Source organism: Microtus oregoni, unplaced genomic scaffold (assembly GCF_018167655.1).
Source record: "Microtus oregoni isolate MIOR12 unplaced genomic scaffold, Mior012 000036F_ref0000092, whole genome shotgun sequence".
In the NCBI taxonomy this organism is placed as follows: domain Eukaryota; kingdom Metazoa; phylum Chordata; class Mammalia; order Rodentia; family Cricetidae; genus Microtus; species Microtus oregoni.
Window position 1 is genome coordinate 9,355,223 of NW_024543095.1, and position 16,500 is coordinate 9,371,722.

Consider the following 16,500-nt stretch of genomic DNA (forward strand, 5'->3'; position numbering starts at 1 on the left):
TTTAAGTAGCTCTGCCTCCATCTTTCTCTAGTCTTTCTCCTCTGTAACTCTTCTTTAACCTCTAATATAAGTATCCATAACTATATAACAAATCTACTGACTTAAAAGGGAGAAATACAACTAATTCATGGCATGCACATCTTGTGTGTCTCTAAGGAGAATTGTGTTGCAATTTTAAAAGGTCCAAAGGCATTTATTTATAATTTTTTTTTATTTTGGACCTTCGTCTAATTCCATATTTTTATATTTCAAACAACAGGAAATGGTTTCCCAAAGAAATTTACAGAGTTCAATAAATCATTCTTTTATCCTAAATATGTATCAAGACAAAGTCAACACAGACTTAGACATTCAAAGAATCTTTGTTTTTTTTTAATTCAGTGAAGATTTATGACAAATTTCTCTAATAAAGAATAATTCTATTAAGCTATTTATGTTCATTTAAGTAAAATTATGTCTATGGTCTATGGTCTGAAACAAAAATCAAACAGTTCAAATAATTTTTGAATTTTTATAATCTATTCAAATTATATGTTTATTTGTGTATATACATATATATTTAAAATAGCTATTTTATATCAAAGGTAAAATAAAGTACAATATTGTGTTATACATGAAATGATTAAGAAAATATTTACTTTCTGATTTCTGTTTCATCAATAAAACATCATTATTACATATCTGTATTTAATTGGAACATCTTTTATGAGATTCTAACAGTGGTTAACAAAGCTTCAAGATACTAAAGTTTGTTAAATACCTCAATTTAAAGCAAATAAAATACCTTAAACAAAAATTATGTTCCTGAGTTAAAATAATCATAAAGGTTTCTAACTAATTGAAACTTTTTTATTATAACATTTAATTAACTAAACTTATTACTAAGTCACCATTAAAAGTTCAATGCCTTCCACACCAAAACTATTCAATAAAAACTGAAGTTATGGCTAAAACAATTTCCAGTTAAAATACTCACCCAATCATTGCTGTCTCCTTAACTTCAGCCTCTGTGCCATTTATAGCCAAGTCCTGGTTTTTGTCATCTTCCCTGTCAGTGACATCACTTGAAAAGCCCAACAATGCTCGCACTCTTTTGGATTTCACATCTAGAATAGTATCTGTGTAGCCAACCTCCTGGAGATACCTGCACAAAGACGTTCCTTACAATTCAGTCACACAGGAATTAGCATTGTAAACTTTAAAACGTAAATAAAAGTATTTCTTCAAACTCACTGACTACATAGGGATCAACAGAACAGTACTATGTTAGTAAGACTTGTTAATAATATTCCAGCTGCAGATGGAGCTGCCTCTTGCAGTACCAGCCTCTACAGTCACTGAGAAAAACTGAAGAAGTATACAATAACACTATTCATTTATCCTAAGAAGAAACTGTTCTTCAGTGTGTTTCAGAGCACACTTTCTTCTTTAGGAAGAATAGAACAATCTCCTCCCAAACTCTACCATCACTATTTTACAATAATGGCTCCAGTTGTTTTTAGCATTTCTTATGTGAAGTGTCATTAACTGAAATCTGGAGAGAATGTTTCTAATCTAACTGGTTTCTTTCCAGAACATAGAAAAGGATAACATTTTTCATAAGTCACTTGTAGAAGAGACATTTCTGTCTTGAGAAACTCTAAAACAAAATAGACAATTAAATTGTGGGGCATGAGGTATACAGACTCGTATCAGTGTGTGTAGTTCCAGGGAGTCAGAGGCACAGTAAAAAGAGCATAGCGTATGCAGTCATATCTAGGTCTTAAGCCCGTTTCTGCCACTTCCATGTGCAGCCTTAGTTTTGTTAAACTGTTTCTATTCTCATCAACGAGTCCTAATACCACCCATAATATATACAAAAGCAACCAAGAGTCCTAACGTCAACTGTTGATAATAATTTGTTTTAAAAGACCAAAAGTGATAGTGGTGGAACCAGAACAAAAGAAATGACATGGATATCACAACAGATGACACACATTTATCTATATAGTAGGTGTGCATTCTACCAAAGGAAACATGAAAACAAAAGCTGACAAGACAGTTTAAATTCAGCTTACTTCAGGTTTTCATTTTTTTATAGCTACGAGAGCTGAAAGGCACCTCACAAAGCTATGTGATCAATACATCTTATTAAATCAAGATTTCACTTTTCAGTTCCATTCAGTATCTACAGAAAAGTCTTGATTTAAAAATTTGAATAAACTTCTACTTATTGAATTGAATCAGATGTTTTTGAAAACTACTATAATAAAATAAGACATAGGTTTTAGGCTTTTTCATGAGCATGAATGTACCACGTGAGTGCCTGGTGTCTGCAGCAATCAGAACAGCACATCAGATGCCCTGGGACTGCAGTTACGAACGGTGCTGAATCACCATATGGGTTATGGAAACCAAACCAGGGCCTCTGAAAAAGTAGTCAGTGCTTGAAACTAATGGGCCATCTCCAGGCCATTTTTCTTAATAATTAATATTTGGTATGTACCTCACTTTGGCAAAAACACTAAATCACAAATTCCTGTTTACAAAACCCATTAAGTTACCTAGGCTAGCCTTCAATATGTAATATTCCTTCCTGAGCCTCCTCAACTGTGTTGGCGACAGGTGTGTGCTGTTGAGGAGGTTCAGGAAGGAATATTACAAATTCAAGACTAGCCTAGGCAACTTAACGAGTGCATGTCAATAAAGACATGTGTAAACAGCAGACAGGAGGTCAGTGTGGCTCAGAAGTAGATCATTTGTGAGGCTTGGCAACGACAGAACCAAAATATCACAGTACCAAAAATAAATTTAAAAGGACAATACATGTCATAGTTAAGACTGAAGTGAGAAGAGTAACGAAAATCCACTTACTAGTTTAATTTTTTTTCTAACTTTGCCTAGATAAAAGACAAGCATGAAATATTGTAATGTTCTCTTTCTAGACTCAAAAGTAATGGATGGCATTAATCTACTTTGAAAATCTGAGAAATAAACTACTAATAAGCCGTTCTAAAAGTCCAAGACAGAACAAATTTTCTTTTATTTTGGCATACATCAGCACACCAGTTTCCAAGACTACAGGTCTAGTCTTCGACTTGACATCAGGACCTCTGTAGACCCCTAGTTATGCATTTAGGAGTAAGTAGATGTTAGGCAGCACCTGCAAAATTCAGGGATCCAAAGAGTTCTTCAGTGTAGTGAGAAGGCTTGTAACACAAATATATATGGGAATCCTTACTGGTTTGTAGTGAAACGTCTATGCTTAGAGAGCTGAGGAAATGAGAATAATAATGACACAGAATTCTTTTAACTACACAAATTCCAACAGTGGGGGGAAAATGTAAATATGAAAAACAAATAGTAAATCAATTAAGCTTTTTAAAAACTACCCTACTATTTACTACTCTGAGCTGTGGTATAATACAAGGGAAACTTAATGAGTTAAAAATAAAAACAAGGGTGCTGAGAGATGGCTTCGAGGTTAAGAGCACTGGCTGTTCTCCTAGAGGTCCTGAGTTCAATTTCAGGCAACCACGTGGTGGCTCACAACCATCTATAGTGAGATCTGGTGCCCTCTCCTCTTCTGGCATGAAGACATACATGCAGGCAGAACACCATATACCGAATAAATAAATAAATCTTTTAAAAAAATACAAACAAAAGAGCATGAAACAATTTTCTCACTTGCAGCAAGCTGTGCGTTTACCCTTCAGTACTTACTGTCTGAGGAGCTGGCGGCCTTGTTTCCACATCAACTGACTGTTGGGCTGCGGCTGCGCCTCTGTTTCATTGCCTTCATCTAGAGAATATTATAATGTAATTGACATATTTGACATGTTTAGGCAACCCAATTCATAAACAGTGTCCAATAAACATTATAAGATTAAGAATACAAAAACTGTAACTTATAAGAGTTATGTTTTAGGCCAATATAAACTTTTTAACTCAAATCTTAGTAATAAAAAACTCTGTATGATTAAGTATCTCTATTGGATTCTCTTTAGAGCAACAGAATTAAGAATAAACACATTTTTTTCTTTCATTTTTCACTAGCCTGAGAATTTTCTTCCAGTGAGAAGTAAATAGAAATATTATAAAACCTAGAAGTGGTAAAAGTAAAGTAAACAAAACCCCCAAACAGTCTGATACAAATACATAAAGAAATTATCTCAGAGTCAGGTGGTGGTGGCACATACTTTTAGTCCCAGTACTTGGGAGGCAGAGGCAGATGTTTAAGAGCTGATGTTAGAGGCCAGTCTGGTTCCGAGTGAGTTCCAGGACAGCCGGGACTACACAGAGTAACCCTGTCTCAAAACAAAGCAAAATAAAACAAAATGAACAAAAGAACGAATGAAAGAAATGATCTCAGCTAGGGATATGATGTGGTTCCGTGGGTAAAATGCTGGCCAGAAACACTAAAGCATGCATGGGCTCTACCCCAAGCACTGCATGTAACCAGGAATGCTAAAGCATGCATGGGCTCTATCTCAAGCACTGCATGTAACCAGGCATGCTAGCACACGTTTACAATCTACACTTGGGAGGTGGAGACAGGAAGATCAAAAGTTGAAGCCCAGCCTGGGTTCTCAATATCTTAATTGCTAAGCCATTTACCAAACCCCAATAAAATTCTTTTATGCACAGTAACTAGACCTTTGTACTACTAAACAGCTCTATAAATTCTATGGTGGAGGGAACTAAAATAATTGAAACACACACAGCAGCGTTTAATCAAAGCACTGCAATAAACACACTGCTTTGAATCAGATACTACATACCTATGATAGTCTTTTGAAAATTGCCTATTTTTTCTTTTTTAATGGTGTTTTGCTGGAGCTTCAGGGTGATGGTTCAATCAGTAAAGCACTTGCTACATAAACTTTGCTACATAACTTTGAGTTAAGTCCTAGCACTCACATTTACAAAAGTAAAATTATTTAAAAAGCAAAACAAGGGGCTGGAAAGGTGGCTCAGTGGTTAAGAGCACTGTTGCTCTTCCAGAGGTCCTGAGTTCAATTCCCAGCACCCACATGGTGGCTACAACCATCTATAATAGGATCTGATGCCCTCTCTGGCATGCTGAACACACATACATAATACATAAATAAAATTTAAAAATTTAAAAAAACAAAACAAAACAAAAAACCAGTCTGTGTCTATAATCCCACCACTGGGGAACTGGAGACAGAGAGGTACCTGAGGTTTACTGGTCAGTCAGTCTGTCTAGCTGATCTGGGAGCGACAGGTTCTCAGAATGAAGAACTGTGCCTATAGGACCCTAGCTGAGCACACCAGTAGACAGGCCCTGTCGTAGGGCTGCCAACCTGTTCAGCCCACCACTCGGCCTTGGGCCCTTCCAGTTGCTTACACTAACTAGCTCCCCTGGGTTCTGTCCTCTCAGGCTCCTCCAACTAAAGACAATGGAAATTTTTTAAAAAATGAATTAAAACTCACAGGTTATTGAAATACCACATGAAGACTTAATCTATGAATTATAGACATAAGAGAAAGAGAAAGAAAATAATTCTAGGTCAAAGGCGTTCAACACATCTTCAATAAAACCCCGGACAGCCATTCAGTACAAGGAGTACACAGAGCAAACAAGACCTGAGAAGAACTCCCCACACTAAATACACATGGGGAAAGGGGAGGGGTGTTAAAAATTAAAGAAATAAAATCCAAGCTTCCATGTAGAGCAGGCCCATGAGAATAAAGCTGACTTCTTGGTGGGAACTTTGTGACTAACAACCAGCCTACAGCGAATACAAGGAACACTCTGGGATGAACAGGAGGATGAGCATACTCAAAAGGCTAATAGGAAAAAGATTAATGGTGACAGGTTAACAGGTAAGCCAAGTAAGACTGCTACACACTACAAAATCAGCAACGACAGTGATTAATACCTACCTTCCAATAACAGTTCCAAGTACCAGGGCCCTCAAACCCCCAATTAAAAGATACAACTATATTAGAACCAACTGTCCTAGAAAACAGGGTCCACCTTTCTCTTGTCTACAAGAAATACACCTCATGCTCAAGGATAGATACTGAGTGAACAGATCCAAAGAAGGTAACTACAACCAAATGGACCAGGAAACAAAAAGATATATCACTACTCAATACCTGACAAATGGACATCAGCCAAAACTAATCAGAGAAAGTAAAGAAGGCCACTTCCTTCTATCAAGATAACAACCCACAGACCACATTATAATTGTAGGCATTTAAGCACCAAATCCAGGGCATCCTAATTCATGAAATACTAGTAAACATTAAGCCAGATTTAACCACAATAAAGTAATGGTAGGTCACTTCAATGGCCAGTTTTACAAATGGGCAGGTTTCCACACAAAAAATAAAGAGAAACATTAAAGTTAAATGTCATCAAGTACAAAATGGACTTAACAGATATCTACAGAATTTTCTGCCCAAACCTTAAAGAATTCCTCTCAACAGCCCATGGAAGTTTCTCTAAAACAGACATGTTCTGGCACACAAGGCAAATCTCAACAAATCAGAAAAATTGAAATAACTCCATGTATTCTCTCTGACCACAATGCAATAAAGCTTGATAACATTAACAAAGAAAACACACAAAGTAAGGGAGACTAAAAGCACAGTAAGTATGGAGCTAGTGTGCTGGACAGACCTGAGTCCCAGGTCTTGGAGGCAGAGGCAGGCAGATCTTTGTGAGTGAGACCTGCATGGTCTACATGCAGAGGCTACATAGTGAGGCCTGATGAAACAAAACAGGACAAAGCAAAGTAAGACAAGATAGGATTAAATGTAAAGTAAGACAAGACAGGATTAAATGTAAAGTAAGACAAGACAGTATTAAATGTAAAGTAAGACAAGACAGGATTAAATGTAAAGTAAGACAAGACAGGATTAAATGTAAAGTAAGACAAGATAGGATTAAATGTAAAGTAAGACAAGATAGGATTAAATGATGGATGGACCACTGAAGAATGAAGAAAGGAAAAAAAATCCTTGGAATGAAATGTGTGAAAACACAATATACCAAAACCCCTGAGATAAAATGAAAGCAAACCGAAGAGGGAAACGTATAGCTTTAAATACCTCAAATAGGTGATTACTTATGCTGGAGAGGATGTGGGGAAAAGAGAACACTACTGCATTGCTGGTGGGAATGCAAGCTGGTACAACCCCTTTGGGTGTCAATGTGGTGATTTCTCAGAAAATTAGGAAACAACCTTCCTCAAGACCCAGTAATATCACTTTTGGGTATATATCTAAAGGATGCTCAATCATGCCACAAGGACATGTGCTCAACTATGTTCATAGCAGCTTTGTCTGTCATAGCCACAACCTGGAAACAACCTAAATGCCCCTTGACCTAAGAATGGATTTGGAAAATGTGGTTCATTTACACAATGGAGTACTACACAGCAGAAAAAAATAACAACACCCTGAATTGAAAATGGATGGAGCTAGAAAGCATTATTTTGAGTGAGGTAACCCAGATACAGAGAGACAATTATCACATGTACTCACTCATAGGTGGTTTTTTAAACATAAAGCAAAGAAAGCCAGCCTATAAACCACAATCCCAGAGAACTTAAGACAATAATGAGGACACTAAGAGAGACTTACATAGATCTAATCTACATGGGAAGTAGAAAAAGACAAGATCTCCTGAGTAAATTGGGAGCATGGGGACCTTGCAGGAGGGTTAAAGTGGGGAGGGGAGAGGCAGGGAGGGGAGCAGAGAAAACTGTAGAGCTCAATAAGTATCAATAAAAAACTGAAATTAATGAGACACACACATTTATATAAAATAGATCAACATATTTTAAGGTAACTGTCCTAAATTAGGCTAGAGTGACATCACTGATGATACTACATTTCACATCATTATTTATACAGATAACATATTTTTTAAATGTTGTGATTATATGAAATCATAAACTGAATATTCTATTATTTCTTCCATAGTTTTGAAGAGCAATTAACTCTCAAAAGCTATGTGTGATGAGAAGGGATTGTTTATTCAACTGAACAAATAAGGGCATTTTTGTCCTGCAGTTGCTATGGACAAAAACACTAAAATTCAGAGTAACTGCCTCATTGGTGATTGTGACTGATATATAATGACTTGATAACATACTAAAAGAAAATGCACTGGCTACCACCCACAATGCCTTGCTTTATATAAAACAATGAATGCTAGTTTCAGCTGGATATATATTAAAGTTTTGCTATAGGTCCCCATTTATGATTTATGAATGAAATTCATGCCAAAGAAAAGTTCAGTTTAGGTTGAGATCACTCTATAATTTCTCTCTGGTTTCTCTGCTTTTTCTAACAAATTTTCATTCCACCCTATGATATTCTACAGGAAAAACAAACTTGGCAATCATCCTTCAAACATATAGATCATTAAACCTGATCAAAATAGACAGAAGTACACCATTAAAACCCTGCATATGCTGCTGTTCTTTAAATGCATAGAGACTTTTCATAAGGCATTAACAAGATTATACATGCAATGGGGTAAAAAGAAAAAGAAGAGTACCTTTTAATTAACAATGTGTTACCAAGGTGTGGAAAGACACATTTTGATGGAAATGATCATGGAAGGAATTTTAACATATCTTATTGAACCAATGAGGATGAGGGGCACCTATATATACTCTAAGACTTAGAAAACAGAGACAGGAGAAGACCAGAGATTGACTCAGTTACATAGGAAGTATGAGGGCAACTGCATGATAGTCATCTATAAATAAATAAATAAATACATAATGATTATAAAATAAATAAAATTTTGCATAAGTGTTAAAACTAAAAAACACAATACCTCAAATAGGAATAAAAAAGCAGAAAGAGGGACTGGAGAAGTGGCTCGGCAGTTGGGAGTATGCACTGCTCTTGCAGAGGATCCAGAGTTCAGTTCCCAGCATCCACATCAGCTGGCTCACAACCACTTGTAACTCCAGCTCTACGTGTCCTATGACCTGCTCTGGCCTCTACAGAAACCTACACTCAAGTTCACATGCACATGTTCATATATATCATACACACAATTTAAAATGAAAAATAAGAAAAGAATAAGACCCCAAATAAATACTTTAAAATGCACTTCAATGGTTTGAAAAGAAAAAAAAAAACAAAGAAATAGGTGGAAAGAAATTATCAAAACCGGAGCAGAAATAAATGAAACGGAAAAAGTGTAAAGAATGAAAGAAATGATGAGCTAGGACCTTGTAAAGAAAAACAGGACTGACAACCCTGAGCTGAATTAGCTAAAGACATAGAAAACTCAAATTAATAAAATTAGAGGTCAACCGAGAGACAACAGATAACTAAGAATTTGGGAAAACTTTAAGAACATACTTGAAATATTCTGGGATGTAAAGTGAGACCATTAGAATCCACTTTGGAAAGCTTCTCCATTGTACTCAAATGTGGAAAATGGGAAGAATATGAATTTCTGAGTCTGGTAAGCCTGAGTTCACTCCATTTACCACATCATTTAATGACTGGTTAACCTCAGGAAAATTCTCCAACTTCGTGACTTTTAGTTTTGCATAGATAAAATGAGAATAACAATATCTTCACTAAATGATTAAAGTTAATGAAGCCCTTAAAATTATAAGTAGGGATTTTAATAAATGACATACAAATGCTTGCTAATACCTCCACTATTTGAATAAGAATTACATATGAAATAGGACAGAAATTATGTATGGTAATAACTTTGGTACAATTTTCCTCACTCTTCATTTACATCTGCTAATGAACATACCCTGTGTTCCACTAAGTAAGAAAGTTCACCTAAGGAGTCAAGTTTGTTTGCTTTTTGCTGCTGGTAGTACTGAGGACTGAACGCAGGGCCTAGTACAGGCTAAGCTGCATCCCCAGCCCACTGAGGCATCATGCGTAAGAGATTCGCCAATTCCCTTATGCTCAGAGAAGAAACATCATGTTTCCATAGTTCTGCTCTTCAACGGGATTTCCGAACAGCATGCACTTTGGTATTCTCATGCCAAACGTGTCGGTTAATGCAAGGAAGATACACTAAGAAATGGCTGGTGCAGCCCATGAACCTTCTACTATATGTAAAACATAGGCAGAACACGGTGAACTAAAAAAGGGATGGAGAAAAGTGCTACAAAATGATCTCATGACACGAAATGATTAGTTTCCAAAAACAAGACAACAAAAATAACATGCAAATAGATGCTAACTTATAGTTTCAAATTTTTCTACAAAATATTAGATTTAACTTAAACTTCCGTTATAAGCAGCTTACCAGAATCATAGCTTGGAGGCTTCATGTCCCCCTGATTCAGTTCTGTCCCGTATTTCAACTTGTGGTATTTGGCTCTAATAAAGAAATGAGAAAATACAAACCATGTTAAATAACTTAAATACGCTTTAAGATATGTAAAAAAAAGTTATAAGTGTGCAACAGTCCCGGTTAAACATGCCTAGAACTTTCAAAGGCGCTGAGATTTCCATGGTGTCAAAGTTGTAACAACAACAACAAAACAAAAACTTGCCGTTTTGGTTGTTGAATCACCAACTGCCGTTATAACAAAGCAAACAAAGGGATAACACTAGGAATAAAAAATTTTATTTTATACCTAGGATGAACCACATAAATTCTAGTTTCTGTTGTATTCAAATTTTCTTAATGATTTTAAGCTGAATTATATCAATTAAGAAAAGAGGCCTTTACTATACAATTTAATTTGTTAAAACTAGCCTGTCTCAATACTTGGGTTTATCTTAAAAGGAAACATTATCTATATTGTTATGTGCCTTACTTGGTACTTACAATTCTCCAAATATTCTTATGGTGAGCAATCAGAGCATAGCAAAACCCAGATGAAGTCATCCTTGTGCAATGAGATAGCCTAGCAGTAGTAGTTAACATGTACTTTATCTTTAGTCAGAAAAAAAAACCATAATTAAGAAGACTGTCTAATTTCTTTTTAAAGTTAGCAGAGTATTATTATTTTCAGCTAACTGGACTAATCATCTAATGTAACCATCTCAGATCAAGGCAAATGAAACAAAAAAATTATCCACATAAGAAAAATTTAAGATTAAATAAAAATAACACATATGCTTAATATATTTGTATATTTTAACTCTTCTCTACAAGATAAAGGGTTTTTGTGAACAAATACTTGTAAGTTAAGATAAACAACAATAAAATATTCAAATAAAAATAATTTTCAGAACCAAAGCAAGAATGAAGGAAAAGGCAACATAGTCAAATTGAAAGCATTTCTTCCTTATTAAAAAAAAAAAAAAAAAAAAGAATGGTATGGGGGAAGAGCATGTGTTCTGGATAGATGGCTCATCAGTTAAGAGCACTGGTTACTCTTCTTGAGACATGATTCGAAGCACCTACATGATGGCTCACAATCATCTGTAACCCTAGTTCCAGGGATCAGGAGCCCTCCTCAGCAACGGGCACATGCATGGTGCATGTACATACATACATATGTACACACATACATACATACAGGCAAAAAAAAACCCACACACAAAAAATTAAAGTTAAAATTCTTTTCAAAAAAATGGATGGAACCCTTATCCTAAGATTTTTATATAATTTAAAATTAGATCAAGAAAATTGTTCACTCCGATATATAAGTTACTGAAATCTTTCACTATTTCTCAATAATCATTTTGTAGCTATTGATAAAAACCGTATTTTTTATATAGAGGGGAGTCTTAAGACAATTTACAGATTATAGCCACCAAATTATCTAGAACATGCTTCTCCATATCCCAATGTGTCTCTTAACACAGTGATTTCATCACTGAACTAAAAATGTCCACATCTATTTCCATATACTAGATGATCAGAAGGTAAGCTGTGGAGATATTTGCCTGACTCCCTGTTAGAAGAAAGTAAACAGATTCTTAATGCAATTGTCATTCTTCAGATTTCCGGAAATAGTTCATCTGCCACAGACAAAGTCACACTAACTTCTTAAAAGTCACACAACTGACCTGACATCAGATAACACCAAATAAAAGTAGTCACAATATGAAGCTTATTTATATGATGTAAACACACAGGGAAAAAGCATTTCAATACAACACGCTGCATTAGAGTGCATTCTAGTGGTCTTAGAAAAAATTGCAACAGAAGTTAGTTTTAAAACAACCAGAAAACATTATATACAATATATGTAACAAGACAGTCACGTTATCAACTACTACTTCACAAAAAATTAAACCAAGATAAAATATGTAAATAACTGTTGTGTTTAGGACAAGCTCTGGCTCCTAAGATCTGTGTTTCCCTCTTATTAAATTTTCTAAATAAACTTTAGTAACAGCCCTCCTCAAACTTAGACCATCCTGAGAGAGAAAATGCTACAATGTTTCTCAAGAACTCATGGCTTCCTACTGTTTTGATACTTCAAGTCATTTTGTTAACAATCTTGTTTATTATTGTTTTCTCTGTCTCATGACCTACAGGATAACTACAGATCTCATTACTTCATATACACCTACACTCCCTACCCCCTAATAGCCTTTACTGCATAGCATAAAACATGTTTCAAAGTTATAATATACTAAAGAACTCTTATTTTAGCTTTGTTTAAAAACCAACCTCATAAATAAAATGTTGGGAATAAAAAAACGTGTCCAATCACATCTAAAATGCTAACACTAAAAAGAATGATCGTGTGTGTGTGTGTGTGTGTGTGTGTGTACACGCACATGTACAAGTGAGTGTACTGGTATGCATGCTCATGTGTTTCTGTGTAGAGACAGAAGACAAAGATAAATGTCTTCCACTATCATTTTGTATACTGTTTTTTGAGACAGAGTTTTCATAGAACTCAGAGTTTGCCATTTCAGCTACAATAAATAGCCCATCAGTAAATCTCAAGTGCCTATCTCTGCCCCCATGCTGGGGTTCTATTTAAGTACTACTGTGCCTGGTTTTGCTTTGTTTTTTGTGAAGGCTGGGGATCTGAACTCATGTCTTTATACTTGCATGGCAAGCACTTTACTAGCTGAGCCATCTCCCCATTCCCTAGTGATTAATTTCAACACACTACTGAATTCTTATCATATGCACGGTGGTGTGCTGACTGCTGGAAATAACCTGCAGTTTATCATGAAGTAAGAGTGAAAACAAGAGGATGCCTAGGACATAGGAAAATACAAAAAGTATTGCATACTGACATAAGCATTGTAAGCATATATCTGAAGGATGTGGACAAAGGATCATCTAACTCTGCAAAACATAGGTAACAGGAAATTTTGACTAAACCTCAATCATTAAGATGTACAAGAGATTTCTGTCCGGATTTGCACAAACGACTATTGTGTTTAGGACAAGCTCTGGCTCCTAAAACATAAACATCCAGTAGGTCAAAATACTATAAACACTAGGTATAGTGAGCAAAAGAATTAGAAGAAACAAAGTTCACAGAAGGTATCTGAAAAAAAAATGCTACTTACATAGGAATAGCTTTGAAATTAACCAGGTATTTCAAAGCAGGGATATATTATGATTATTCCTTTTTAAAATTGGAAAATTTTACCACTTATCTAGAAGATGAATTAGAATTTAGAAATAAAAAAAGCAAGAAGACAGTTGGACTATTACAGTAAAGATAAAAGTAACAATAAGTACAGAGAAATGGGAAACACAAGAGAAAGCTTCAAAGTTGGTTTTACATAGATTCCTTAAAATTAAATTGCTGAAAAAATGTGGAGTCAAACACTGCACTGTTAAAAAGAAATATGTAAGCCTCCTTATTCTGTAAAGTTTACTGTGCTTTACAGGAAGCTTTGATAAATTCATGCTAGGTGAGTAGTTCATCTATATTAAAGATCCAGTTCTTATTTTGTCTCTTTCAAGAGGGGAACTTAGAAAATCTACACTGATCTTTACTTAGCTGTTTATAGGTGAAATGGTATAATACTGAATCGTCTTTAAAATGGTTCGGGGCCATAAGAATGTAACTGATACTAAAAGTAGAAAATCAGAAGTGAGGTTCTGACCTCTGAATGGCCATTCTAGCTGTACAAATGTTAACCGGGATGCATGGCTGCAAAGGTGTTTGAGTGGCCACCTTAATCTTGCTGTATGATATTTCTATTTGTGATTGTATTGCAATAAACTGTTGTAACAAAATTAAATGTAAAAAACAGACCAGGGCAAAATAAATGACAAACACAGTAACTATTAAAGCTTGCAAGAGTATGTATAAAGTTACTAAGCTTGGTCTAGGAGATGGCTCCCTGGGTAAAGTACCAGCTTGCCCAGTATAAGGACCTAAGTTCAGATCCCCAGAACAAACATACACACAAAGCCAGAACAGGAGCTTATGTATGTAATCCCTGGAAGCTCACAGGCCAGGCAGCCTGACACAAGCAGTGGTAAACAGCAAGAGATCTGTCTCAAAAAAGAAGGGGAGGACGCACATTCAAGGTCACCCTCTGACCTTCACTCATGTACCGTAGTACATACACACTGTATAGCATGTGCACACCTATACTCAAACACAAGAACATTCACACACACACACACACACACACACACACACAATTTTTAAGTGGCTAATGTCTCCAAATTTTTGTTTCAAATGCCCTCAATCCATTTTTTCTTAATTCCTGGGATTAGGACTGAAAAGAAGTCAAAAGCTCCATGATATAAAGAACATGCTTTGTATCTATCTGTTAATATCCTCAAAAAGTGTCACTGCAGGGGCTGGAGAAATGGTTCAGCAGTTAAGAGCACTGGCCACTCTCCAGAAAACCTGGGTTTAATTCTCAGCACCCACAACATGGCAACTCACAACTTTCTATAACTCCAATTCCAGGGGAATCCAACACTCTCTTCAGGTCTCTGGGAATACTATGCCCACACATGGTGCACATATAGGCGAAACATCGACACACATGAAATACAACTAATCATAATAATGATGAATCTTTTTTAAAGTTTCATGTAGCTGTGCATGGTGAGGCATGCATATAATCCCAGCACCCAGAGACTACAGGGGTTCCACAGCTGATGAATGTGAACATCAAGACTCTGTCCAAAGGGAAAACAACTAACCAAACTGAACAAAACAAGTGCCACTGGATCGGAAAAACTCCCACATCACCTCACCAACACCCAGAAAACCAAAATTGGTTTTGAATCTCTCTGTTAACGGGGGTGGGTTAAGAAAAGAAAAGAAATCTCCCTAGACTTATCCAGTTCTTTCTCTTCTGCTCTACAACCATCTGCAAACAGTCAGGGGGTTCACCTGTCTCTTCTTTCCCTTCCCTCTGCTTCTTCCTGTGACCTGGCTCCTGTTCTTACCACCTCTGGGGAACTGTCCTGTCAAGGACATCAGCAGGCACCAATGGGCAAGCCCCAATGACTACACTCAGCCACAGCTTGCATGGAGACTGCACTGGCATCTGGCAGTGTCTACCTCCCTCTCCTTCCTCTTCCCAAACACGGCCTCTCCCTCCTTGGTGACTCTTTTTTTTGGCTCTTCCTCCTTATCCCTTCTCTAATGCACCTGCTTCCCACGGCTCGGTAGCAATCTACCTTCAACTGTATTCTTTCTTTTGTTCCACTGCCTCTCTCCCAAGTCAGGAACCTGGGAGTCATTCCTGACTTTTCCTTTCTCTCTTAGGATACCATCTCCACATTTTTATAATTCCACTTTTTAGATTCTTTGTACTTAAAATGTTTTATGGCAGATACTACTATTCCAGCAGGTACTATGTTTATCATTTCTCATTTATTATTACACTCCTGCCCTGATAAGCAGACCTTTCCAGTACAGTCCCCAGGAAGATATTTCTAAAATGTATTTCATGCTTAAAACCTTCCCCTAGCAGCATGATCTCAGACTGGATCCTAGATTGGAGGTAGGGGATGATCCGCTATGAAGATCACTATTAGGATATCTGACAGGTAACAGAATTAAACCAACAATAGTACATGGTAGTTAGATAAGAGAAGGTTCTTGCTCTTAGAAAACACGGGAAAAAACAAAAAAGAAATTACAAATTAAACTAATTAGGGGAGAGTTAGGCAATAATTTAAGGAAAAAACCACAGGCTCTTTGACACCAAGCATAATCAAGCAAAGAAAAATGTACAGTTGGCAAAGGAGAGTAAAGAGTACAAGAGAATTAGTTCAAGATCATTTGATAGAAACATCTGAAAGCTTTCCATGTTTCCTTCCATGTTTAAGGTAAATGTCTAAACTCCTTAAATAGACTCCACAATCCATTTGCAGTCATCAAATAATAACTAATGCCCACTATACTCTTAACATTCTTCACACATGACTACAAATTACTGTGCACGTTGTTTGGTTCTGATGTGGTCTCTCTACTTTCTACACTTGCCTCACTGGCAAGGCATCTTAGCTGCTTCCCTCTTTCTGACCCCACTGGGGATCATGGACACATTTCTACCTCAGCCCCTAGCACCTCAGTGTACGTCTAGATACAAGCCTTCATGTGTATGCACACCCCCCCACACACACACACACATTGCTGG

The 16,500-nt window shown here is 36.3% G+C and overlaps 1 protein-coding gene across 2 annotated transcripts in view; it reads right to left on the reverse strand.

Annotated features, from left to right (window-relative positions):
* Positions 1-16,500, reverse strand: part of Strn (striatin) — a 98,786-nt gene that overhangs the window by 36,749 nt on the left and 45,537 nt on the right. For both annotated transcript variants that reach the window (XM_041630941.1, XM_041630942.1), the window contains exons 3-5: positions 10,259-10,332; positions 3,703-3,781; positions 977-1,144 (exon numbers count right to left, since the gene is read on the reverse strand). In XM_041630941.1, coding sequence (XP_041486875.1) covers positions 977-1,144; positions 3,703-3,781; positions 10,259-10,332 — 321 coding nt within the window. The remainder of the gene's footprint in view (positions 1-976; positions 1,145-3,702; positions 3,782-10,258; positions 10,333-16,500) is intronic.